A 26,245-nucleotide genomic window follows, 5' to 3' on the forward strand; every position below is an offset into this window, starting at 1 on the left:
CTGGGCTGAGGCTGCCGCTGGGAGATTTCGCTACTGTCACCCCTCCCCCCCTGGGCCGCTCCCCGGCAGTCGGGGCTCCGCGCGCTTCTCCCCGGCGCCACTTCTCTGAGCTGCTTAAGCGTCGCTCGAGGGACGGGAGGGGCTCTAAGCCTCGCGGACCTCTTCTCAGAAATCTTGGTCCCTGTCGCACCCTACCGTCGCCCCCTGCCCGTTCTCTCTTCTCCCAAGGGAGTAATCACCGGGTCTGAGCCCTTACTGCTGACCTTTCGTAGTTGTCCAACGGGATTCTGCCGCAGACCCCGGAGGGACAGATCCCTGCCACCCCAGATGACTGAACCCGAGCAGGCGCTGTCGGCTTCTGACTTGAAAGTCGCGAGTGTAGACCCCAGCCTCCAGGCGCCGGTCCTGGTCGGACTGTAGAGGAGACCGCAAAGCCCCCAGGCCGTCAGCGGCGCCAAGAGTTAATGGCGGGTAGAGGAAAGTGGGCGGCGAGCCGCCCGTTAGTTCTTCGCTGCTGTTGGAAGAGTCGATAGCCCCTGAAGCCTAAAGTTAATACGAACTCGTCCCTCTCAAATTCTATGCGCTTGCATCCCTAACCCCGAGAGCGTGGGAATATCAGCAAATGCCAGCGTATGGGAATTACTTTGTTTAGAAATTATATTAGAATATCCCTGTATACTTATACTGTGGGCGGACAGCGGGGGGGGGCATTAAAAAATAAAAAAGAACCTAAGCAGTTGCTCTATCCTTGATTCATCTCCAGGCATGTCTAGGTTTTCCCACTTGCTTAGGACTTAAGAAAATGGATCCCCCTTCTTGGCACTTGAGTTTTTGGTGCCTTCTTTCTTGAGGACCCGCTGGCGTTGAGCAGGGTTTTAAAACGGGGCTCTCGAGTACAAGTGGACCGAGTTTTCTCCAAGTCGGGTAGGGTGGGGTCTGAGCCAGTCCACCGCGGGGCCGGCGGGGAATGCACCAGGACGGTCCTGTGACTCGCAGGCTGACTTGCTGCCGGCTCTTCCTCGGTCCCAGCGACTATGCCCCGTAAAGGCACCCAGCCCTCCACTGCCCGGCGCAGAGAGGAAGGGCCGCCGCAGTCTCCGGACGGCACCAGCAGCGACATGGAGCCCGAACCGCCGCCCGGCCGCGCGGGGAGCCCGGCGCCTGCCACCGCAGGTGAGTAACCCTTCGCGACGCGACGGGCAAGTGCGTGGGATACCCTGATGGCGTGCGTGGGATACCCTGGTGCGTCCGCTCGCCACCCAGGACTGGCTGGTGTTCTTGGGCGCGAACGAGCGGGGCTTCGGGGTTGACGTCTGAAGGTAGCGCGTCGGTCGGGTAGAGCAGCTCAAGAAAGCGATTTGGCGATTTTTACGTTAGACTGCGTGCAGTTTCGGTGTAACGATGTTGGAGGGGATGGGGGGGGCGAGTAAAAACTTCAGTTATGAATTTCTGTTTTTCTTGTGTTTCTGCGGAAATAGACATAGCCTGTAGCCAGTGGACTTTTTTTCAGTCAGCGTGACTGTATGTTAGTATGATGGAAAGTTGTTTGATCCTAACTTCTCCGTGGTCTTAAATTGCGTTTAAAGAGATGGTAATTTACTCGAAACTACTGCAGCTTTTGTGAGTCCGGGAATAGGGTGACATTTTGGAACCCCTGCGACAGTGTCGTAGGGGCTCTTGAGTATCCAAAGATAAGGTTCCAGGTGCTCAAAGATACGGAGAGCGTTGGTTCTAGAGCCGTAGGATTTAGCCACCTGTTTAGGCAGGCAGCATGGAATCAAGTGGTTATGGTTTTCCCAGATTTGCTTCATGATGTGGTTGTTTTGACCCCTAAGACGTGTATTTCTGTAGACTTTTGCGACTGGTGGCATTTCTTTCAAGAATTTTTTTTATGAAACCAAGCTGAAAGATTCTCATCCCTGTGAGTTTTCATCCCTGTATTTGAGCGGGAAATACAGATTCCTAAGTTTCATAAATAACAGCTCTCCAGAGATGAACAGGCAGCAGTCCTCCCAACTAATTGCACTAATACAGGCTTTTTTCCCTTGCCTTCCCTTTCCTTTGACTGTCTTAGAGACTCCAAGTGAGGAAATTGATAATAGAAGTTTAGAAGAGATTTTGAATAGCATCCCTCCTCCCCCGCCTCCAGCAATGACCAATGAAGCTGGAGCGCCTCGGCTTATGATAACTCATATTGTAAACCAGAACTTCAAATCCTATGCTGGGGAAAAAATTCTGGGACCTTTCCATAAGGTATTTGACCATTTTAAATAACTGTTGTAAGGTAATGAGTCTTTATTACAAAATGTTTCGATTTTGTAGCTATTGTATTTATTCTGATTGATACATATACGGTGTGTTTCCTATGCTTTTAACAACTGAAATTAGCTTTTGTTTATCTGATTATCTTTGGTATCTCTAAATTTTCCTCACTGAATAGAATTGGTGGGGGTTTTTTGTTCAAAAGGAGTATTTTCTCTGACTATAAGAATGAATTTTATAAAAAGTGTTAGAATTAAAATATAGCCATATTTAAGGTGTTGAAGCTTGTGGTAGAGAACATGATGTATGAAAACTGCTGTCTTTTAGCAATGAAAACTTTTAAATACTTGAAGTTTTGCTGCGAGTAAAAAAAAACAGCTTAAGTTAAAATTGGTAGTATGACCTTTTTAACCTTTTTTTCCCTGTTCTTTTTATGCAGCGCTTTTCCTGTATTATTGGGCCAAATGGCAGTGGCAAATCCAATGTTATTGATTCTATGCTTTTTGTATTTGGCTATCGAGCACAAAAAATAAGATCTAAAAAACTCTCGGTATTAATACACAATTCTGATGAACACAAGGATATTCAGAGTTGTACTGTAGAAGTTCATTTTCAAAAGATAATTGATAAGGTAAGGGACTTTAGTTATTTACAACTTCAATTAGGGAACACGAAGGATTTCAATACATTGCACATTTTATTATTTTTGGCTTAAATTGGCTTGTAAAAATTAGCATATGGTTAAAGCAGAACCAGTAATTGGTTTTATTACCTCCGTAACCATATTTTCTTTTTGAGGAGTGGTGGTGATGGCTGTTAAACTTAAAATATTATTTTTTTAAGCCAGGAAAATGAATTACAAGTAGCTCATAATAATGCTTACCTTTTTGGAATAAAAACACTGAGCAGATTTAGTATTCTGGTTACCAAGTAGGCATTCTTTTACTATAAATTTAGGGTTCGTTTTTCTAAAAGTTATGTTTTTTATTGCTTTCAGATAAATCACATAATTTAACACTTGGCTAATTTTACCACCATTATTTCAATTTACATTAAATTTAATGTTATTAGTAGTTCTGTGTACATGTAATATGAAAAAGCTTTGCTTCCGTTTGAACTAACTACTCTTTTAAAATAGGGGAAGGATAAGCTCACATGTTTGTTTGCTAGAAAAGCAGACAATTACAGGTAAAATATCTATGTAGATTATTTACATGGCTCTGTTGATACTGGGTTTTTTCCTCTTATGTTTAATAATTAACTTTGGAAATTCATGGTTCGAAAATGGCTGGCTGGAACCTAAAAGTGTAAAAAACTACATAATGAAACAAGGATGTGATTTGGCCTCTTGGTCTTTTATTATTATTATTTTAATATAAAGTGCTTTAATTAAATCTACATGGTGGTATATATTTAAATTTTGTTTCTTAGTGATTTTTTATTGTACAGTTTGGGTTGGAAGATAGATTGCCAGTAAATCAGATTTGATTCCATGCCCTGTTAATTACACTTGCTTTGTGTAAATTTTAAAAGCCATGATTTCAAAATGACAGCTTTTAAAGGAAAGCGATTTTTAGTAATAAAGCAGGTTTGCACTTCATTTTTTTTTTAAATTTTGTTTGATTTTAAAAACAGGGGAATGTAGTTGTCAATTCTTTGCAGTTTTTTTTTTACCTTCAATTAATGACATGTTCTTCACCAAAAAAGAAAGAAAGAAAAACCTAAGCCATATCACCCTACTACTTCACCACCTTCTTTCCTTTTTCCTTGAATAATCTCTTACAGCTTTTTTTACTATTATTTTTTAATGGACTGGTAATCTGTCAACGTGGTTTAATAATTTGGGTGGGTTTGTTTTGGATATGGTGGGAGTCTTGTCCTCTTTCATCAGTTCTTTCCTCAGTCAAATATGTGTTTAGGCTTGAAAGTGGGATGTTTTCTTTTTGTTTGCTTAGACTTTTTGGTTTCTGTGATCTATGAGGAAAGCATCAAAGAATTTGGAAAATTATTTCTAAGAATAATTATTTCTAAGAACCATTGTTTATGTGCATGTTCAATTGAAGTTTTTAATCCATAGAATTGGTTTCAATATGAAGTGAGGGAAATTTGGAGCAAACCTATGACTTAATACCAACAATTGTTTTCTCGTTTTGTTTTTCCTCAAAACAGGAAGGAGATGATTATGAAGTCGTTCCTAACAGTAACTTCTATGTATCCAGAACGGCCTACAGAGATAATACTTCTGTTTATCACATAAGTGGAAAGAAGAGGACATTTAAGGATGTTGGAAATCTTCTTCGAAGCCATGGAATTGACCTGGACCATAATAGATTTTTAATCTTACAGGTAATATTAAAGAAATTAAAAGTTCTCTCATTCTTGGTTTTGTTTGTTTGTTTGTTTGTTTCAGTAAAGTTCAAGGAGTTTTCCCCTGTTGGATGAATCCTGTATTTTTGAGGCCTTAAAGTACTGTAGCAGCACATCATGGTTTACATACTACAGTAAAGATGCGAATCATTATTTGCTGCTCTAGAAATTTAAGGAAATTCATTCAAAACTGTATTTTCATCATATGCTTATTGTATGTTTGGATGGACTGACATACTTGTTCCGCTCTAGCAGCACGTAAATATTGGCGTAGTGAAATAAATATTAAACACCAATATTATTGTGCTGCTTCAGCGTGACAGGGATATAGCAACTACTTATGGTTTCTGTTTGTATTTCTCTTTAAGATAACATTTTAAATGAGATTCACTCTTTTAATAGTCTTTTTCCTTTACTTTTGTTTTTATTCGTAATCTCTACTAACATTATATACTCCAAAAAAGAAAAGAAAAAACTACTCTTTTTTTCTAATTGAAGATATAGTCAGTTTAAAATGTGTCAATTTCTGAAATAGTTCATATATGTGCATACATATATTCCTTTTCATATTCTTTTTCATTATAGGTTACTACAAGATATTGAATATAGTTACCTGTGCTATACAGTAAAAACTTGTTTATCTATTTTGTATACAGTAATTAGTATCTGCAAATCTCAAACTCCCAATTTATCCTTTCCCACCCCCTTACCCCACTGATAACCAAAAATTTGACAAATTTACCTGAGCATCTAGCTAATTTAATTTAACCTTTTTTAACACTTAGTTGCTCGGTAAGAAAAATTCCTTATCTTCTCTCTGTTTTACCTTTCAAAAAAGTTTTTAGTGTAAAACATGGCTTTATTATACATACTAAAATTCTATTTTGATTAGAGGCTATCTTTTCTTTTGTCCTGTTCACAATCACCAAGGGTATAATAAGAGCAAAACAATATTGTGATGTAGAAATAGCTGCTAATACTCTTTAGTGTCAGTGCTACTGGTTTTAAACTAACTTGGGAGTTTTGATTTGATACTAAAAGTTTTATTAGTAGGACTGCGTATTCCCAGTAAGAAACTCATAAAATGTTAGCCCGTATTTCCATTATAGTCTATTCTTTAACTATTTTTTAAAAGAAAATATTACTTGTAGACATGTATAGTATATGTACAAAATAAAGAAATATCATTCTGAGATGACTTAATCTCTTTTGTTACCAGTTCATTCATAATACTTCTTTAACCCAAACTTACTTAAAAATGGATATTGGGAAATCATCAGCAGTTATATTTCTAAGTAAGATTTGCATTTATATAAATGTGGAATTAAACCTTTGTGTGTATGTTTTAATCAAATTTAACTGTTTTACGGACTTTTCATAATTCTGGGATTTTATTTGGTTAATTATGGATTAAAAAGTTATACCCCTTTATAATACTAAATTTGATAGTCATGCCATTTTGTAAGAACATATACTTGTGTTTTTCTTTTGTTTATTATTTGCTATTTACTATCACTCTGGGGCGATCAGTTTTATACCTGTGCAAAGACTCATTAAAATTAAATAGACTGCATTTTAACCCTTGTAAAGGTAATTTTTTCCTTGGTACACCCTCTTTGTACATATTCAGTAATAAAGGAAGCTAGTAAAGTAACAACCTCAAAAAGAAGTAGATGAGAGTAATTTTAAATTGTCAACTTTATATTAAATATGTGCTTCTGAAGTACCTGGGATGCTTGAACCATTTGTCCTCATAATAATCTCAACCTTTTTGTGTCATCTTAACAGTTACATTGTTTAAATCATTTTTAATACCAAAGAAACTTTCTAAGTTAACAAATTCAGTTCCATTTGATTAAACTTACAGATAAGAACCTTAGGAACTCACCTGTTAGAAGAAACAGGGATTGGACTAGATAGAAATAATGACGCCCTATTTAAAAGTTTGAGGGAAAGTGGCAGTGGTTCTATGGATTTTTATTTAGTTACTTATCAAAATCTTAGACTCCTGCACTAGAGATTTAAAGCATTTGAAGGTAAGTAAGAATATAGTTTTTATTTATCTCCTGCTAAATAATGTTTATCTTAAAACCTAGCTGTGGTTTGGGAGGCCAGGAACTTAGAGACATCATATCATCATCATCTAAGACATAAGTGATTACTTGAATAAAATGATTAAGTTGTTTGGCCAATGATAGTGATTAATAGCCTAAGTGATCTAAATTCAGCTAAAGAAAAATTTATTTTTAATATTAAAAAGCACTAAATTTTAGAAGTCCATAAAGATAAACTTTTTTACAGTATTTAGTAGGTTCTTCAGTTGGCGTTTCTAATATTTGAAATCATTCAAAATTTCATCAGTTGACCATTTTAGTGAGTTCCTAGTAAGTCACTATGTTGAGTTTCTGTAAATGTTACAAGATGGCTGAACTCTGTTTCTTGTCCTTAGAGGCACTTATACATACCTTCGAAAAGTGTTGGATTATAATTGGCCATTGCACTTTTTATGTTTGTAAATTTCTGCATTTATATATACCTTGTTTGGGAGCCGTTGTCCCATTGTTGTAACTATTGGTGTAAACAGGTAGGGTTTTATTAGCTCTGTGTAGCGTTTCATGGTAGCTGTGACTTATAAATTAGATTTAATTGGTTTGGGTCCATTTGCTCCTTTTAAGGTTAGGAGAATGATAACCTTAATGCTTTATTGTAGTTTGAAGTTTCATTAATAACTGCTGTCTCAGGAGTGTTTTTGTAAGCTTCTCAAAAGCTGTAACTATTGATGCAATTTTAGTTTAGTCAGAGTTTTCAACTTCATGTGCTTTTTGTATTCCTATTATAAAATCTAAGTTTATAACAAGAACCAAGGCTTTTTTTCTTACTGTTTAGTAATTTGGAGATTAGATTAACCTAGATCTGAGTTGTTACCTATTCATCTCTTCCTTTTTCTTTTCAGTATACTTCTAAGCTTTCTGGCTTTTTAGCGTGTAGAAAGTCTGTGCTATATCAAAAGAATTTTTTTAGATTTATCAATAGTACTTCAGTTATCCAAAAGTGTCTTGTTCAATAGCCTCAATTATATGAAAGAAAACAGGAAGTCACCTCCAAGTGTCCAGGATAGAAAACAAGCAGTCTACCTCTAAAGCATTGTTTCTATTTATGTACTCATTTTGGACAGATATTAACCTTGGTCGTTTGGTTTCTTGGCCTCTGTTAGATCACAAAGAGCGTATTAGAATAAAATTTATTAGAAGTAGATAAAGAACTGTACAGTACAAAGGAAAAGAAGGAGAAAATAAAAATATTACCAAGGCAAAATAAAAATTCAAAGCCTAGTAATTCTGGGCCATTTAATTTTGATGCAAACATCCATATTTACTTTCAGAGTCCTTCAGGCCTTATTAGGAAATAAAAGTCTTATTCTAACTATGTACTTGAGTTTCCTGTGGTTCATGTTTGCTAAAATTTGGATTCTGTTTCAATAAAGACAAAAAAGCATCATACCTATTTGTTCCTCTTAGATTTTTAACCTGTGTACCTGTAAATTAGATTATTGAAGTATGCTATAAATGAATCATAATACCCTTGTTTGTCACCCACTTTAAGAAGTTAATCTTTAGGCTTTGGATATTACAAATATTCTCTTGAAGTAAGTTTGTTATTTGTATGTTACTCTTAAGAACCATACATTATATTTTCCACAGTTGCTTAATGTCTTTGATATAGTATGAATATAATTTAAAACATAGGAAGTCTGTAGTAAATAACAGTGAAAAAATTTATTTAAAATCATGTGTAGTTTACTTAAGCTATAGAAAATAGAGATAATAGTGTGGAGGCCTGTAAAACTTTGCCAGCTTCAAATGCTGCTAGCAGTATAGTAACTTGAAACATTTTTTTGTCTCATGGTGTTAATGCTATTTGTGTTTTGGAGCTTTGAGTGGAAGGGTGACTTTAAATTCAGGTTGATGTTTGAAAATTATTTCTGAAATGTATTGGGCCTATTGCCCTAAATTAAAACTATATTTTATAGTTTCACATGGGATAGGTGAGTTTTCTGAAAAAGTATGAGTGGTCTTCTAGGCACAGACCGTCAACCCACAGATGATATATAAAATGGCACAAAATGGAAGAAGAGGGAAGAAAGCAAATAGTAGTAGGTGGTAAGGCAGGCAGAGGACATCAAGGAACAGAGCCACAAGAAAGGTCCAGGTTGTCACTGAAATACCACAGCAGTCCTGATAGGCAAGTGACAGGTAGAGGCCTAAATGTTCTAGTAACTTGTTGATTCAGCAGTGCTTTTAAAAAGAATACCATACAACAAATCAAAAACTGAATGTTATGTGAGAATTGAGATGGAACTATGTTGATTCATAAATGTCCTTGTCTTTCACTTTAAAATGTTTTCTACTGGGCACCCTTGTTAGAATGAAAGGAAGTCATAGCTGTATAGACTTCATTTTAATTGGAAAGGGAGGAACAAGTAACCAAAAATAAGCAACCACTATGCTTTACTGAGAGCTAGGCAGTCTCCTAATAGTGGCATTGCATCTCTTCAATAACTTATTTGGCCAGGGAAAGTGTGATGCCTTTAGGAATATTTTTATCAGTGTAACCCTTAATCAAAACTTTTGGTTATCAGAAAAATACATACTTAATACCTTATGGCAATTTGACTCAGACACGTAGTTTTCTTGGCATAGTTTTTCATTTATCCTAAAATAGGTGGTAAATATTCAAATAGAATTAGATAGAATGTTGGCATATCAAGTGTCAAATATTTGGATTATAAACACTAACACAGAAGAGTAAAGTTGACTACCCCTAGACCAGTGATTCTTAGCTGAAGATAGGTTTGCATCCCTACCCCCAGGACATTTAGCATTGTTTGGAGACTGGGCTGTTACAGCTTCCAGAAGCCTGATGCTGCAAGCATCTATTGGGTAAAGGTCTGAGATACTTTAAAACATCCTGTGATGCCCAGCGTAGCTCCCCATAACAAAGAGATTTCATCCCCAAATGACAGTAATGTTGCTGTTAATAATCCTGTCTAGATAAAAACTTTCAGTAAGACTCAGCTTTCTCAATGGCTGGAGTCCCTCCTGTTGTGATCCAAAGCTTTGGACATTCTTCCAGGCTTAAATCCTGTCTAAAACTTAAACCTTTTGCTGAAAACGTTGGAAAGAACTGATAATTGAAAGCAGAATTGAAATATTTTTAGATAAATATCTACATATTTCAGTTTAAACACTAATACTTAGTTAAAACACTTAATTCATACATATCCAAGGTTACAGAGAAAATCTCTTTTAAAAACAGGCTCTTTGGATAACATTTCACTATATTTTATATCATGTGCTGTTTATACAGCACAGTTTCTGTTTACACGGAAAAGTGAGAATGTGTAAAAGTGTTAAAACTTATGCCTTTTAATGAGTAGATTTAAAGTGAACTGTTTTATCTTGTCTTGTTTTATCTTTAAATTCTTTATATTAGTATGTTGAGGCTTTTGGTAAATATGATACTTTGTCATTAGCAACTTTTATCCCAAATTTCTGTAGATATTTAAATTGAGAAGAGTATGTGCTTTTTTTTAATGTCTAATTAATTTCTTTGATTTTTGCTATTTTGTAGAAATAAAGGAGTATTTTTTTTTTTCTACTTGCCTATCCCTTTTCTTCTGTTGTAATAGTATAGAGTATAAGCAGGCTGCTTGTATGTGAAGAAAAGTTTAGCTGCATTTTGCCTGAGCACGTTCAGACAAAATTTTCTCCCCCATCAAACTAAATGGCTGCCTAGCAATCAACCTTGAAGGTTACTGATTGTGAATTTTTTTCCTCTTTTCTCTTTATAATTAAATTGCTTAAATACAAATATATAATGTTAACCTAAGATTTCAATTACAATTCAAAAGTTGTTATAATGATTGCAAGCAAAAGTTTTCCAATGTTGTATGTACCAGGACCTTTAGTTTTCAGTCAGTTGGATTTCTTCTATTATTACCATGAGAAATAGTTATATTTCCTTTTTTATTTAATAGTCTTGTTTCTAGAAAATTAGAACATTAAATTTGCATACTTATGAAGCCCAGCACTTGGGGAACTCCTAACACCAGGGGTTTTTTGTTTGCTTTTGTTGTTGTTTTAATTTTATTTTGTAACACCATTTTTTAAATTTTGTTTTATAGAGAAACCTTAATACTAACTACCTTGGGACAAGAGTCCTACTACAGTTTAACTATGAAAGGTCTTTTTGAAAATTCTTTGTTTTAGAACATGAGCTCTAATTATGGTAACAGTTGAAAATGTTGCCACAACAATTGAATTGTGGATTACATGAATACCTTTCTGAGTTTTACTTAATAGAAGAGTTAGTCATTTTTTTTATATTGAATGAACATTCTAGATAGGGAATCTTCCTTTGGCTTTGTGGATATGTGGGTATCTGTTACAATTTTATAACAGTTTATCCAAGGGAGTGCAAATATACATTTCTTACCCCCTTAAATAAAATTAAAACTCTTAAGAATATCAGTGGAGAGAACATTTTTATCTTATTAAGTCTTTAAGCTACTGATTTATATATCATTTAGTTGTCCATTAGTGTTGGGTTTGTTAATTGACTGTTTCTAATTTCTCACTTAAGATTGATGTAGGTAAACATACACAATGAATATGAAATATGACTTTTTTTAAAGGGTGAAGTTGAACAAATTGCTATGATGAAACCAAAAGGCCAAACAGAACATGATGAGGGTATGCTTGAGTATCTAGAAGATATAATTGGTTGTGGACGGCTAAATGAACCTATTAAAGTCTTGTGTCGGAGAGTTGAAATATTAAATGAACACAGAGGAGAGAAGGTGAATCTTCTGTAGACTCTCGTTGTAAACCAGAGTGTTTTGTTTATTGATTAACAAAGTTTACTGAGCCAGATATTCAAGTTATGTTAAATCGTAATTATTCAAATAATATTTACTATTTTAGATTAAATTTTATATTTCTTTCATTGGCATTGCAGGTGAACATTGTTTTATTAATGTAGTATATATAGTTTAATCTAATGTTGGTATATTTTAAATTCAGATTGTTGAAATATACTTCATATACACAATATCTACACTTTTAAATTTTGTAGTTAAACAGAGTTAAAATGGTGGAGAAGGAAAAGGATGCCTTAGAAGGAGAGAAAAACATAGCCATTGAATTCCTTACCTTGGAAAATGAAATATTTAGAAAAAAGAATCATGTTTGTCAATATTACATGTAAGTACCTTAATTTATCAGTTTTTATGTTAGTTTAAGACATTAAGCCCTTCTCTTTTCCTATATTAGAGAAATGTGAAGACTGAAGTGAAAAAAAATTTGAAAATTGTTTCATGTGATGTAAATTAGGGTTGTTACCATAGTGTTGAAGTTGACTCTTAAGTATCCTACTTTAAGTTGGGAGGTAGATTCAAAAGTATTTATTACTATGTTTAATAGCTTTACCTATACATTCTTTTTTTAATGCATATAATTTTGCTTATATGGAACCTGTTTCGTTCCTAATTCTAGCTTTGATGCTGGGTTGGTTTCCCCTACACTCCTCAGTAGTCCATGGTAATTATTACTTGACTATAGTTAAGAATACTTTAGAGGGGAGGGGAATAGTTCACTGGTAGACCTTCAGAATAATAAAGAAAAAAATAAAAATAAAACTTTAGAAACAGCTGATTTTTACTAAAATAAAGAATTTTAGAAATGGCATTTTAGGATCTCTGGTTTCTTTTTTTCCTCTCTCAAGTTATGATCTGCAGAAACGAATTGCTGAAATGGAAACTCAAAAGGAAAAGATTCATGAAGATACCAGAGAAATTAATGAGAAGAGCAATATACTGTCAAACGAAATGAAAGCTAAGAATAAAGCTGTAAAGGATGTAGAGAAGTAATAATCTTTTGGAAAGTACTTAAAGTATTTAGGTTCAGTTGATTTTATTACATGTATGTGTGTGTGTCTGTATATGCACTTACTACCAGCATATGAGTGTAATACATTTGCTAGCATATAAAATGGTCTCTCCTTTTGCAAATAAAAAACTTAATTGTCCTTCATCCAGTTGATCATTACCAAAGTGCACAACACTGGTCTCAAAACAATGGAGTATACTACCCCCTAGTGGCAGAACATGATAACACAAAACATTGCAGTAAAAATAAGCGTTTAACCTGCGGTTAGTTGTCTTCAAGTTTTATCATTACCTTTCTCATGGCAGTATTTAATGACACCAATATCTGTTACCTATATGGTTTTCTTTTTTATTACTTAAAATGAGTTTTGCTCATTTTTATGGTCAAATTTTTCTATACCTAGACAGTTTTTGAAAAATGTAGTATTTCCCATCCAGCTTTGAAGGACAAAATAACTCTCATAATCCCACATTTTAACAGCTCCCTCAAATCTGAGGTGAGTGGTCAGCTTGAAATAGTGTTAGGGTCCTACTGGATGAGTTTGGACACATTTACAAAATGTTCCAGGCAGGGTATATAAGATGGCTTTAAAATATCTGAATATCTAAAATAGTGACTGATAATTTTCTTACTTTGCTAGGAAGCTGAATAAAATTACAAAATTTATTGAGGAGAACAAAGAAAAATTTACAGAGCTAGATTTGGAAGATGTTCAAGTTAGGGAAAAATTAAAACATGCTACAAGTAAAGCCAAAAAACTGGAGAAACAACTTCAGAAAGATAAAGAAAAGGTAGGTTATTGGGGGGGCTTAAAATTTCATGTCAGAGTATTAGATCTACTTTTTATTAGTTTTCATGGATATGCTTGCCCCTTATTACCTAAGAGAATGAGTTGGGATTCTGAATGTTAGGTGTTTCAAGATTTATCTCTGAAGCTGGCTTTTTTCCCCCGAAGAGAAATCTTGCATTTATTGATTTTGAGTTTTAGACCTTATGTTTCTGATATACATTGTTGGGAAAATATTTGCCAAATCAGCAATTCTATTTTGGTGATAAAATAATTTTCTTTTTCCTAGAGTTTAGTGGCTTAAAAAGATATCTTTGGCTACATATCATAGACTTTGAAAAATAGCACTTGCCTCCTTTGTAAGAGTATCAGAGCAGTAGTTTCCCCTTAAAAAGGAGGGAAGGGAAACTTCATATTTTATAGCAAGATCAGCCAATCTGAGGTTTTAAAAAAAAAGATGAAGTTTAGACCAGAATGCCTAACTTGCTAGGAGCTCTATTCTAATAATCACTTAATTGAGAATATTTCAAACTATATTCAGAGCTTAATCAGATATTAATAGATATGACACCTAAAGCCCCTCCCCTCAAAAAAATTTTGTACCATATAATTATGTAGTAATTATAACAGGCTCTGTTTTATCTTGTAAACATTTTTCCAAATGCATTTTTCACACAATATTTTACCCTCAGTACAGTAATATCTTATGTGAATCAGTGTTTGAGGAAAACCATTTTGGGAAATGTTGAATTTCTCTAGTAATACATAATCAGGATAAACAAAATAATGTGGATTTGATAGTAATCCCTAAATTGAGCAGATTAAGCCAAATGTAACTGTAATAGAGATATTAGCCTTTAGGCGTTAAATGTGGATAAGTGATTACTACTAGAAAGTATTAATGGAATAAAATATTAATCCTACAAAGTGACTCTGGAAGGGTAAAGTTGTGAAAGATTTTAGGATTTTAAGCAGTCTAGGGAGTGTAAAGAGAATTTGTGGTAAGTTATTATATACCATGAGGAGTACTTTAGAGAATTCCACGTAGTCAGACCATATTCATAGGTGAAGAAGGATAATTACAGCCTGGAATTGGAGCGGAAGGAAAAAAGATCTAATGCCTAGCCAGGAAGAATTGTCTTTCATAAGGAATCAGGAATTTATAGAATTAACTTCACCATTAGACTGAGAGAATATAGAAATTGTAGCAGATGGTTAAGCAGATGGTTTACTTGGTAAAGCTAGCTGTTTCAAACCTAATTACAAAGAAAAATCACAAAAATCTAGAAAATCCTGAGAAATGCTTATAAATAAGTTAAATATTAATGGTATTGGATAGCCTAAGGTACATGCTCTTAGTAACTATAATTTGTTCTGTAATCTTAGGTTGAAGAATTTAAAGGTATACCTGCCAAGAGTGAGACTATCATAACTGAGGCAACAACTAGAAACAATGCCCTTGAGAAGGAAAAAGAAAAAGAAGAAGAAAAATTAAAGGAAGTTATGGATAACCTTAAACAGGAAACACAAGGGCTTCAGAAAGAAAAAGAAGTAAGATTCTTTATCAGTTGGTATTTATTTTGGGAGCATTTTTTTTTAACTTGATTTTTATAGTAATAGTAAAAACTAATTAAAAAGTTCGTAGTTTTTAATAAATTTTTTAAATTTTTTTATTGTTTTAGTTTTTGGGGTTTCTTTTTTAGGTTTGTTTTGTTGTTGTTTGAGGGGGTGGTAATTAGGTTTACTTTTTTATTTTTAGAGGAGGTACAGGGAATTGAACTCAGTACCTCATGCTTGCTAAGCATGTGCTCTATCACTTGAGCTATACCCTCCCCCTAAAGTTTGCACTTTTAATATCTAATGTTTCTAAAAATAGTCAGCCTAGGCTCTCCTTTTTTGTTTCTTCTTTCTCGTTTTAAAAAGATAACTGAAAATAAGAATTTATAGGGATGGAAGAAAATATGACATGTCAAATACTTCATTAGATATGCCATTCTTTGCAAACATTGATATCATCATCAAATTTTCATCTTACAATTATTTTGCTTCGTAATTTAATTGGTCACTACGTATAAAAACTTATGACCACAATAACCACAGGTTGACATCTCCCTTGCTTCTGTAGCTCTTGTGTAATAGTTTTAAAACATGGCTCTTGTGTCAATTCTTGGTTCAAATCCTAGGTCAGTCACTTATCTTTGGTCTTGTGCAGGTTGTTATGTCTCCAAGTTACCTTCCTCAGAATGGGGAAGAAAATATTAACCATCTTGTGAATTTTTGTGAAAATAAAATTTATGTGTACTTATATAAAGTACCTACAAAACATTGAGAACATAGCCTAGAGTAGTGTTGCTATTCATTTTTTATCATCAAACATTTAAACTGATTATCTGATGACTTTGGCCCTACGTTCCTGGGCCTGTTGCTTTGTGTGTGAAATGAAAGTTAGGCTTTTATAAGAGTCTTCTTACACCATTATCTAATAAATAGATCCTTTCTACATAGTCATTTACAGTAGCTTAAAATTTCTACTCACTCTTCAATTTATGGCTTTTGTTAGTTGGGGAAACTGTCTGCTGAGTAGTCATTATACCTTATAATACCATTTCAAGTAAGGTAATGTAGGAAAGACCATGGAGTTTAGATCCAAAGTGGTGGTTCTCTTAGCGATTCTTTTTTTATTATTTTGATCTCTAAATTGAGCATACTAATCTGCCTCATTAATCTTGTGAGATTAGTTGGGAAAAGAGTGTACAGTGAACATTGGCAACTAGGCAAAAACTGTTATTCCACTTGTGAGATTTATTTCTGTATATGGTGCTTGTGACTCTATTAAGTTAAATTCAAACTGTATGGTTTCCATTTCATTTTAGGTTTGAAGACACATATTTTTCAGTTTTAATGGAGTTAATCTTATTTTAACAGAGTCGAGAGAAAGAACTTATGGGTTTCAGCAAATTGGTAAATGAAGCGCGTTCAAAGATGGATGTAGCCCAGTCAGAACTTGATATCTATCTCAGTCGTCATAATACTGCAGTGTCTCAATTAAGTAAGACCAAAGAAGCTCTAATGGCAGCTTCTGAGACTCTCAAAGAAAGGAAAGCTGCAATTGGAGATATAGAGGCAAAACTCCCTCAAACTGAAAGTGAACTAAAGGAGGTAAATCTTTGCTTTTGTATTTCATCTGAACATTGTTTATCAACCCTAGTTTTATCTATTTTTATATATATTTACGTATTTTTTTTTTAATTTCAACATCTAAAGTGACTGGTACAGAGATTTTTTTTTAACTTACTATAATCTTTCCCAAAAGAATAGCATTAGTATTCAGTATTTCATCTGATAGGAATCAAGACTATTAAGAAACTATGTTCTCGCCTGAAGTGTCAAACAGGAAATAATACTGCTGCAACCACCATTATTTCCCATGGAAATAAAATTTAAACAACGTTTGTGTTTCCCTAAATCTAAGTGTAGACAGTTTATGCAAGGGTAGAGGAAAAACACAAATAGAAAGTGTGTGTGTGTGTAAATGAATGTGCAAATCAACTATCTTTGTGTATTTTTTTCTGCTTTTGAATTTATGGATGTAGTTTTGTTATTGGGACTGCAATTTGTTACACTGATTAAGGTATCAGCTTAGCTCATAGCTTTAATCTCCAAAGCATCATTAGGCAAGATGGCAGTAGAAAATGCTGCTTGAAAGGAAATTATACTGAAAATAGTGTTTTTCATTTTAGTAAATGCACACTACTTGGTTATCAGAGAACTTCATGACCGTATAGAATTTAAATACCAACTTAAGTCATATCCAGTGACCGCTTCTACCTTCATGGTGATTCAGTCTATTTTTGGATAAATTGTATCTGTAACTTGAGCTTTTACTTTAAACTGGTATGATTGGTAATAGAAGTAATAATTGAAAGGCAGGAGATGAAGGAGAATGTAAGAAAAATGGCTGCTCTAACTTGGACATTGAGAACCTGAGAGTAAGGATTTTTGTGTGCATGTATGTGGATCCTTTCATTGGCAGCTGACATTTTTGTATAGCAGTAGTACCATTCACTCATCATGCTACACTTCATTTCAGAGCTGTGCTTTTTTTGTTTTGTTTTCCTTTAATTAGATACAATAATATATGCTATGTGATACTATATAATAAGCTTCCTTTTATTTAGAAAGCAAAGCACTGTATAATTATAGCCCTTCCCAGTAACCCACGTCTGGAGTCCTGTATTGAGGTCTGTTTTTGTTTTAGTGTAAAAAGACAAGAATTAGGACACACGCATAACCATATTGTGCCAAACTGGGATTCCAACAACCCTAGGTCTACTTGCTCTATCAAATAGTGCACCCCTCCTAGAACTATACAGTGTTTATTATTACTGACCTAAATAATGTATGCCTCCTTTAGAATAGAAAATTCATCCATATTTTTCAAAATCAAACTAGCAGTTGCAATATGACAGCTTAGTTCTGGTTCAAGTGTTTATTACTGATCTTTCCTTTTTTTAGATATTGCAGATAATTCTATGCTATGATAAGTTGTATGCTTCTGGGATTCATTTCTTTTCTTTTCACTTTTAGAAAGAAAAAGAACTTCAAAAAGTTACACAAGAAGAAATACATTTCAAAAGTTTGGTTCATGATCTTTTTCAAAAAGTTGAAGAAGCAAAGAGTTCCTTAGCAATGAATCGAAGTAGAGGGAAAGTCCTTGATGCAATAATTCAAGAAAAAAAATCTGGCAGGATTCCAGGAATATATGGTAGATTGGTAAAGTAAATTTATTTGTAAATAACTATTCATCTTTCTCAGACATTGTAAATAATTTTCTTACCTTGACTTAAAGAAAACATATTGACATAAAGAAAACATTTCTTTTGTTTGTTTTAAAGGATGTTCATTTTTAAACATTTTGCTCTTATACTCAGGCATAATAATGTTCTTTGTGGTAAGGGTCCTTTCATGTTAAAAATAATTTTCTGCTTGTTCTTTTAGTTTTGGATAATTATAGTCATTTTAAGAAAATGATCTAGCCCTAGTGATAAACTTAACAAAACTCCTTTTTTCTTTCTAAGAAAATTAACTTGATAAATTATATTCCAGATTTTAAACCATTATATTAAAGGTTGTGGTTTGAGTTTAGGGAAATCAACAAGGGAATAATATCAAAACCCAAGACTAGTAATAGTCAGGACCTGAAGCCTGAGCTCCTGAGCCTGAAGAAGGAAGGGAGCTGTGGCTGGGGCCAGAGGGTAGCTGAGAGGAAACAGGGAAAATAAATATTTCAAGCCCATTCATCTACCCTGCCACTTCTAGCTGGTGCCTCACATTGTCTAAAGCTAGAAAGCCAGAGGAGCCAATTGATACAACTCCTGAGTCAGCCTTCTTGAGAAGGAAGCAGAAGAGAGTGATTCAGAAGGGCAAATGAAAATTACCCAGCATAGTTGCTTCCATGTCTGCGTGTCAAGTGATTTCCACCTTATTTGCTTAAAGATACACAATTTGATCCTATTCATTTACTCTCAAGGAAAAATAAAGCTACTTGGTTAATGCTGCTTGATAGCTAATTTATTAATAGACTGACAAGTAGACTTACATAATCTTAGATGGCTTTCGATAATTCAGTTTTATTATTCTGTAAGTTATTTTTATAGTACTTTTGAGTTTCAAATCTTCACATTATATGTTTTCACACATGCAGTAAAAACAATTCTCTCATTTTGTACTTAATTAAAATTTAAACTGTATATCCATAAACTTTTTTAAAAGGTAGATTAAAAGAAGCTAGTAGTGATTGCCTCTGCAGAAGGGGAAGGTTAAATGTGAGGAACACTTAAATTTTTCACTGTGTTCCCTTTTTGTACTTCTTAAAACCATATGTAGGTACAGTTCTTCAATTAAACACAACTTTAAAAGTCTGTATGTATAGTAATGATCCTGTGCCCAATTCCCTTGCTGATTGTGTGTTGATTTCTTTCCCCCTTCTCTTAATTATTAGGGGGACTTAGGAGCAATTGATGAAAAATACGATGTTGCAATTTCATCCTGTTGTCATGCATTAGACCACATTGTTGTTGATTCTATTGATACAGCCCAAGAATGTGTAAACTTCCTTAAAAGACACAATATTGGAGTTGCAACCTTTATAGGTTTGGATAAGGTGGGTATTGATAATCTACTTGTAATTTATTTTTTAAGTGTTTTTTGATTTTGAATCCTAGCTTTTTCTTCAGTTATTTAAGTGAGCATTTGATAGGTTTTGAAGATTATGTTAGGCTCTGGGGTTACATGGTTGTAGGGGAAAAAAACCTTGTACTACCTTCTCTAGAGGAATATAGATTCCAGCGTTAGAGTGACTGGTAGTTTGCATTTCTAACTTCCAGCATCAATAACTACTTAAACAAAAAAGATCTCTAACACCATATACAAAAATAAACTCAAAGTGGATTAAAGACCTAAATGTAGGACTGGATACTATAAAACTCGTAGAGGAAAACATAGGCAGAACACTCTGACATAAATCACAGCAATATTTATTTTGAACCAGTTCCTAGAGTAATGAAAATTAAAGCAAAAATAAATGAATGGGGCCTAACTAAACTTAAATGCCTTTGCACAGCAAAGGAAACCATAAACAAAATGAAAAGACAACCTACAGAATAAGAGAAAATATTAGCAAATGATGCGACTGACAAGGGACTAATTTCCAAAACATACAAATAGCTCATACAGCTTAATATCAAAAAATAAACAACCCAATCAAAAAATGGGCAGATGACCTATATAGACATTTCTCCAGTGAAGACATACAGATGGCCAACAGGTACATGAAAAGATGCTCAACATTGCTAATTATTAGAGGAATGCAAATGAAAACTACAATGAGGTATCAGCTCATCAGTGAGAGTAGCCATCATTTAGAAGTATACAAACGATAAATGCTGGAGAGGATGTGGGAAAAAAGGAACCCTCTTGCACTATTAGTGGGAATGATGGAGGTTTCTTAAACTTAAAATAGACTTACCATATGATCCAGCAATCCCACTCCTGGGCATATATCCAGAGAAAACTAATTTGAAAAGATAAATGCACCCCAGTGTTCATAGCAACACTACTTACAACAGCCAGAACATGGAGACAATCTAAATGTCCATCTACAGATGACTGGGTAAAGATGTAGTATGTATATGCAGTGGAATGCTACTGAGCCATAAAATAGAATGAAATAATGCCATTTGCTGCAACATGGATGGACCTAGAGATTATCATATTAAGTGAAGTAAGTCAAAGACAAATATATGATATTACTTATATGTGGAATCTAAAAAAAAAAATGATACAAATTTTATTTACAAACCAAAAACAGACTCAGAGACATAGAAAACAAACTATGGTTACCAAAGGGGAAAGGGCAGGGGAGGAATAAATTATGAGTTTGGGATTAACAGATACGTATTACTATATATAAAATAGGTGAACAACAAAGACCTATACAGCACAGTAGGTCTGTTCAGTTTCAGCACAGTAAGTCTGTTCACAGTAGGTATATTCAATTTCTTGTAATAACATATAATGGAAAAGAATCTAAAAAATAGGTATATATAGTATGTATGTGTATAACTGAATCACTTTGCTGTACACCTGAAACTAACATTGTAAATCAACTACACTTCAGTAAAAAACAAAATTAAAAAAAATTTTGACAACTCTTCAAATCAATAACAATATCAATAGACCATAAGTTATTTTCTTTAGCATTATGTATAAACTTTTCTTGGCGTGTAATGGCATGTGACAAAACCTCACATGAAGTATAGGAATGAATTTTCTATGCCTAATCTACTAATTTAATAGATAATTCTCTTATAAACTTCCTAACATGGAAAACAGCAGTAATCCTAACTCACATTCTGCTTGACATCAATCACTAGTATACTTTCATAACACTTTATACAAAACCTAGATTCCTCCGCAAAAGAAAAGTGATTAAGTCCTTTCAGTGGTAGTGTAATAAATTTGCCTTTGAAATAGGAGTGCTAAAGATGTAGTAAGGTATACCCAAAGTCATGCTGACTTCAGTGAGTAAAAACTTTTGGTTCCTGTGCAATCATGTAGCCTCATTTAAAAAGCTGGAAGTGTATACTTTATTTTGGTTTTTGGTTTTGTTTCTAATTCTCTTTGGTAGACTTATGCATGCCCTTAACCTTGTCCCAAAATTTAGAATATATGCCACTGAGTAACATACACACAAAAATGTAATGAATATGACTGTTTCTCCACAACCAGGGTAAATTTTGAAATGCTAATTTTTTAAAACTTATTTATTCATATAATTGTAGTATTGCCAGTTTACAATGATGTATCAATTTCTGGCGTACAGCATAATGTTTCAGTCATACATACACATACATTTGTTTTCATGTTCTTTTTCATCATAGGTTACTACAAGATAATTGAATTTAGTTCCCTGTGCTATACAGAAGAGACTTGTTTATCTATTTTATATATAGTAGTTAGTATCTGCAAATCTTGAACTCCCAATTTATCCTTTACCACCCCGTTTCCCCACTGGTAACCATAAGTTTGTTTTCTATGTCTGTGATTCTGTTTCTGTTTTGAAAATAAGTTCATTTCTGTCCTTTTTTTTTAGATTCCACATATGAGTGATATCAAATGGTATTTTTCTTTCTCTTTCGGGCTTCACTTAGAATGACAGTCTCCAGGTCCACCTATGTTGCTGTAAATGGCATTTTTTATGACTGAGTAGTATTCCATTGTGTAAATATACAACAACTTCTTTATCCAGTTATCTGTCAATGGACATTTCGGTTGTTTTCATGTCTTGCCTATCATAAATAGTGCTGCTATGAACATTGGGGTGCATGTATCTTTTCAAATTAGAGTTCCCTCCAGATACATGTCCAGGAGTAAGATTGCTGGATCATATGGTAAGTCTATTTTTAGTTTTTTAAGGAATCTCCATACTGTTTTCCAAAATGAATGCATTTCCCACCAGTACTACATTTCCACCAGTAGTGTTCAGGGAATTTCCTTTTCTCCACATCCTCTCCAGCATTTGTCGTTTGTGGATTTTTTTAATCATGGCCATTCTGACTGGTGTGAGGTGATGCTAATATCTTTCTTTATATTCTCAATGTTTGGAACAAATTTTATCGAGACCTGTTTTTCATTTGTATTTCATGTGGCTAAGTGTCTCTAGTTTTTCTGCTGTCTATTAAATTAAAGCTGCAGTGGCAGTGATTGTCTTATTTTATAAATATACCCAAAGATTATTAAACAATAAGCCTCTCTAATAAATGTAATTTATGGGGGAAAAAAAAAAACACTTACTGAGATATAATTCACAACCATAAAATTCATTATATTAAAGTATACAATTCATTGGGTTTTAGTACAGTCAGAGGATTGTTCAGTCATGACCACTAATTCCAGAATATTTTCATCGCCTCAAAAAAAGGAACTTCATATACTTTAGCAGTCAGTATCCCTACTTCTACTCCCATCGCCCTGCAACCTCTAATCTACTTTTTGTCTCTGTAGATTTACCTATTCTGGACATTTCATATAAGTGGAATCATATAATATGTAGCTTTTTATGTATGTCTTCTTTGACTTAGTTTTCAAAAATTCATCCATGTTGTATCAGCATTTCTTTTTTTATTTGCAGAATGTTATTCTGTTATATGATGTAGCACATTTTGTTCATTCATCAATTGATGGACATTTGAGTTGTTTTTCATGTTTTGGTTATGGATAATGCTACCATAAACATTCACATACACAAGTTTTTCTGCAAACATGTTTTCACTTTTTTGTACCTAGGGAGTGGAATTATGGGTCACACGTTAACTGTTTAATTTTCTGAGAAACTGCTAAACTTTTCCACAGTGGCTGTACCATTTCCTACTTGCAGTCTATGAGGGTTCTATGTGCTTCATATCCCCACCAGCACTTGTTATTGTACATCGTTTTGATTATAGCCATCTTACTTGATGTGATATGATATCTAATTGTGGTTTTGATTTGCATTTCCTGATGACTAATGAAATTGAACAGTTTTTCATGTGCTTATTTATTGGCCATTTATCTTTGGAAAAATATCTGTTCAGATCCTTTGCCCATTTTCTTAATTGATTTGTCTTACTGTTGAGTTGTAAGAGTTCTCTGTTATTCTGGATACAGGTCTCGTCAGATACATGATTTGCAAATATTTTCTCCCATTCTGTGGGTTGTCTTTTCACATTCTTGATGGTGTCCTCTGAAGCGCAAAATTAATTTTGATAAAAGTCCGATTTATTTATTTTAGTTGCTTGTGTTTTGGGTGTCATATCTTAGAAACTACTATGTAATCCAGTGACACTGATTTACCTCCTGCTTTAAGATTTTTACAGCTTAGGGTTTTACATTTAGGCTTTTAATCTGTGTTAAGTTAATTTTATGATAGAGTGTAGAGGTCCAGCTCTACTCTTTGCATGTGGATATCTGGTTGTTCCAGCACCATTTGTATTCTCTCCCCATTGAATTTTCTTGGTGCCCCTTGTCAAAAGTCAGCTGACCATAAATGTAAGAGTTTGTTTCTGGACTCTGCATTTATCTGTATGTCTGTCCTTGCACTAGTACCACAGTCTCGAATACTGTAGCTTTGTAGTAAGCTTTGAAATCGAGTCTTTTGCTTTTCTTCCTTAATGTCAAGAGTGTCCTGTTTTTTTGTTTGGGTTTTTTTTTTTTTAATATATTATAAATGGAATTTTCTTAATCTTAGTTTCAGATTATTTATTGCCTAGTGTATAGAAATACAAGTAATTTTTGCATATTGATCTTGTATTCTGCAACTTTGCTGAATTCATAATAGTTTCAATAGTTTTTTGTGTGAATTCCTCAGGATTTTTAGATATATAATCATACATATATGATCATGCCATCTGTGAATAGTTTCATAATTTTTTTCAAATAAAAGTAAATACTCAATTATGTAGATACTCAGAACCTTATATACATGTCCTTATGTTTAATACATGTGTATTCTATAAATGATACCTAAAAGAAATGATATATTCTTTATACATTTTTTATTTTAATTTTTTTACCTTTTTTTTATTGTTTTTTATTTCAACTTTTAGATGGCAGTGTGGGCAAAGAAAATGACCAGAATTCAAACTCCTGAAAATACACCTCGGTTATTTGATTTAGTAAAAGTAAAAGATGAGAAAATTCAGCAAGCATTTTACTTTGCTTTACGGGATACCTTGGTAGCTGACAACTTAGATCAAGCCACAAGAGTAGCTTATCAGAAAGACAGAAGATGGAGAGTGGTAACATTACAGGGGCAGATCATAGAACAGTCAGGTAATGGTTTTTCCTCTGCCATTGAGTTTATTTAATCTTGTTGGGAGAGGCATCTAAGTCTCACTTCTCTCCTCTGTTCTCTAGGTACAATGACTGGCGGTGGAAGCAAAGTAATGAAAGGAAGGATGGGTTCATCAGTTGTTGAAATCTCCGAAGAAGAGGTCAGCATATACAAACTTACAGTCAAGATGTTTTTTGGTTAAAGCAGCTTTATTGTTATGTAACATACTATAAAACTGACATTTTAAATGTACTGTATCCAATTTTCAATTAAAAGATTGAATTTTTTTCTATAAATGACTAGTATATATGCTGTGGGATTTTAAAACCCTTTAAAATTCTAAAAATAGGTTAATTAAAAAGTGTATGTTCAACACATTTATCTTTTTATTATGACATTTGGATCACACCATAATTTGTTTGACATTTAATTTGTCTCTACGTAAATACTGCTGCATTACATAAGTGTCTTTTGTATTTCAAAATAATTCTTTAAGATCTAAATATAACAAAGACTTGTGATGCATGTTTCCACATTTTATTTCAAAATCTTTTATTTGCCCACAAGTATAAAAGAATGTCAGAATGTTCAGGATCAGCAGTTCAGGTTTTCTTCATTCATAAATTGAGTTTGCTGTTAATTTGAAATGACTCTTGGAGTAAAATTATTTCACTGGTTTTCTTTGTAGGTAAATAAAATGGAATTACAGTTGCAGAGAGACTCTCAAAAGGCAGTGCAAATCCAGGAACAGAAAGTACAACTGGAAGAAGCAGTAGTTAAGTTAAGGCATAGTGAACGAGAAATGAGGAATACATTAGAAAAGTTCACTGCAAGCATCCAGGTATTTTTTTTTAATCAATATTAGCTGAAACTATTGGAATTCAGCAGCAATTTGGCAGAAGCATTTTGCTATTTGTTTACAATTTTAAAGTATAAGGGAAGGTGGAGAGTGGGTCTCTAGGTGTAAGGCTTATCTGTTGTTTTTATTCTCTTGAGTACTAATGGATAAATGCCACAGCTATTCCTGGTTCCCATTTGTACTTCCATAGAAATATGTCTTCCCTTAACAACTGTGTGACCCTTTATTTCATTCTCTTTTCAAAGTAGAATGTTCTCTTAATTATGAAAAAAGTAGTACATGCCCACTGAATTTTAAAAAAATAAAACCAAAAAGCAGTTTTTAGAAAATACCCAAAAATTAATCACCTTCAATTTTTATGTATATCCTTCAACTTTTAGTATAAATAATCTAGTTTGCATGTATTTGTTTATGTATAAGGTACAATAGATACATATTAAATATGCATATGGATTTTTAAAGTCTCATACTAACTTTTCTTCACTTACTAATTATGGTTTTCTTTCCAAGTCAGTGTAAACATACTTTTGTTTGCAAATGCATTGGCATATTTTGTTTGTACCACAATTTTTTTAATGTTTTTCTGTGATACTATGTACACTGCTATGTTTAAAATATCCTTTTTAGGCATACCTTAATACACTCATCCAATT

The 26,245-nt window shown here is 33.7% G+C and overlaps 2 protein-coding genes across 3 annotated transcripts in view; one reads left to right on the top strand and one right to left on the bottom strand.

Moving 5' to 3' along the window:
- The window catches only part of IFT80 (intraflagellar transport 80), a 101,935-nt gene extending 101,399 nt beyond the window's left edge, over window positions 1–536 (bottom strand). The window contains exon 1 of the mRNA XM_072960165.1: window positions 264–536. The gene's annotated coding sequence lies outside the window, so the exon portion shown is untranslated. The remainder of the gene's footprint in view (window positions 1–263) is intronic.
- Window positions 1–26,245, top strand: part of SMC4 (structural maintenance of chromosomes 4) — a 35,373-nt gene that overhangs the window by 234 nt on the left and 8,894 nt on the right. Inside the window, exons 2-16 of one of the 2 annotated variants that reach the window (XM_006200857.4) lie at window positions 1,030–1,173; window positions 2,075–2,253; window positions 2,702–2,893; window positions 4,432–4,608; window positions 11,324–11,488; window positions 11,764–11,891; window positions 12,412–12,552; window positions 13,216–13,366; window positions 14,749–14,913; window positions 16,288–16,521; window positions 17,950–18,135; window positions 19,364–19,525; window positions 24,507–24,732; window positions 24,817–24,893; window positions 25,422–25,574. In XM_006200857.4, the coding sequence (XP_006200919.2) occupies window positions 1,035–1,173; window positions 2,075–2,253; window positions 2,702–2,893; window positions 4,432–4,608; window positions 11,324–11,488; window positions 11,764–11,891; window positions 12,412–12,552; window positions 13,216–13,366; window positions 14,749–14,913; window positions 16,288–16,521; window positions 17,950–18,135; window positions 19,364–19,525; window positions 24,507–24,732; window positions 24,817–24,893; window positions 25,422–25,574 (2,475 nt within the window). In that variant the 5' untranslated portion in view covers window positions 1,030–1,034. Of the gene's footprint in view, window positions 1–996; window positions 1,174–2,074; window positions 2,254–2,701; window positions 2,894–4,431; window positions 4,609–11,323; window positions 11,489–11,763; window positions 11,892–12,411; window positions 12,553–13,215; window positions 13,367–14,748; window positions 14,914–16,287; window positions 16,522–17,949; window positions 18,136–19,363; window positions 19,526–24,506; window positions 24,733–24,816; window positions 24,894–25,421; window positions 25,575–26,245 lie in introns of both variants that reach the window. The other variant, XM_006200858.4, reaches the window with a different exon arrangement.

Source organism: Vicugna pacos, chromosome 1, assembly GCF_048564905.1.
Source record: "Vicugna pacos chromosome 1, VicPac4, whole genome shotgun sequence".
Lineage (NCBI taxonomy): Eukaryota > Metazoa > Chordata > Mammalia > Artiodactyla > Camelidae > Vicugna > Vicugna pacos.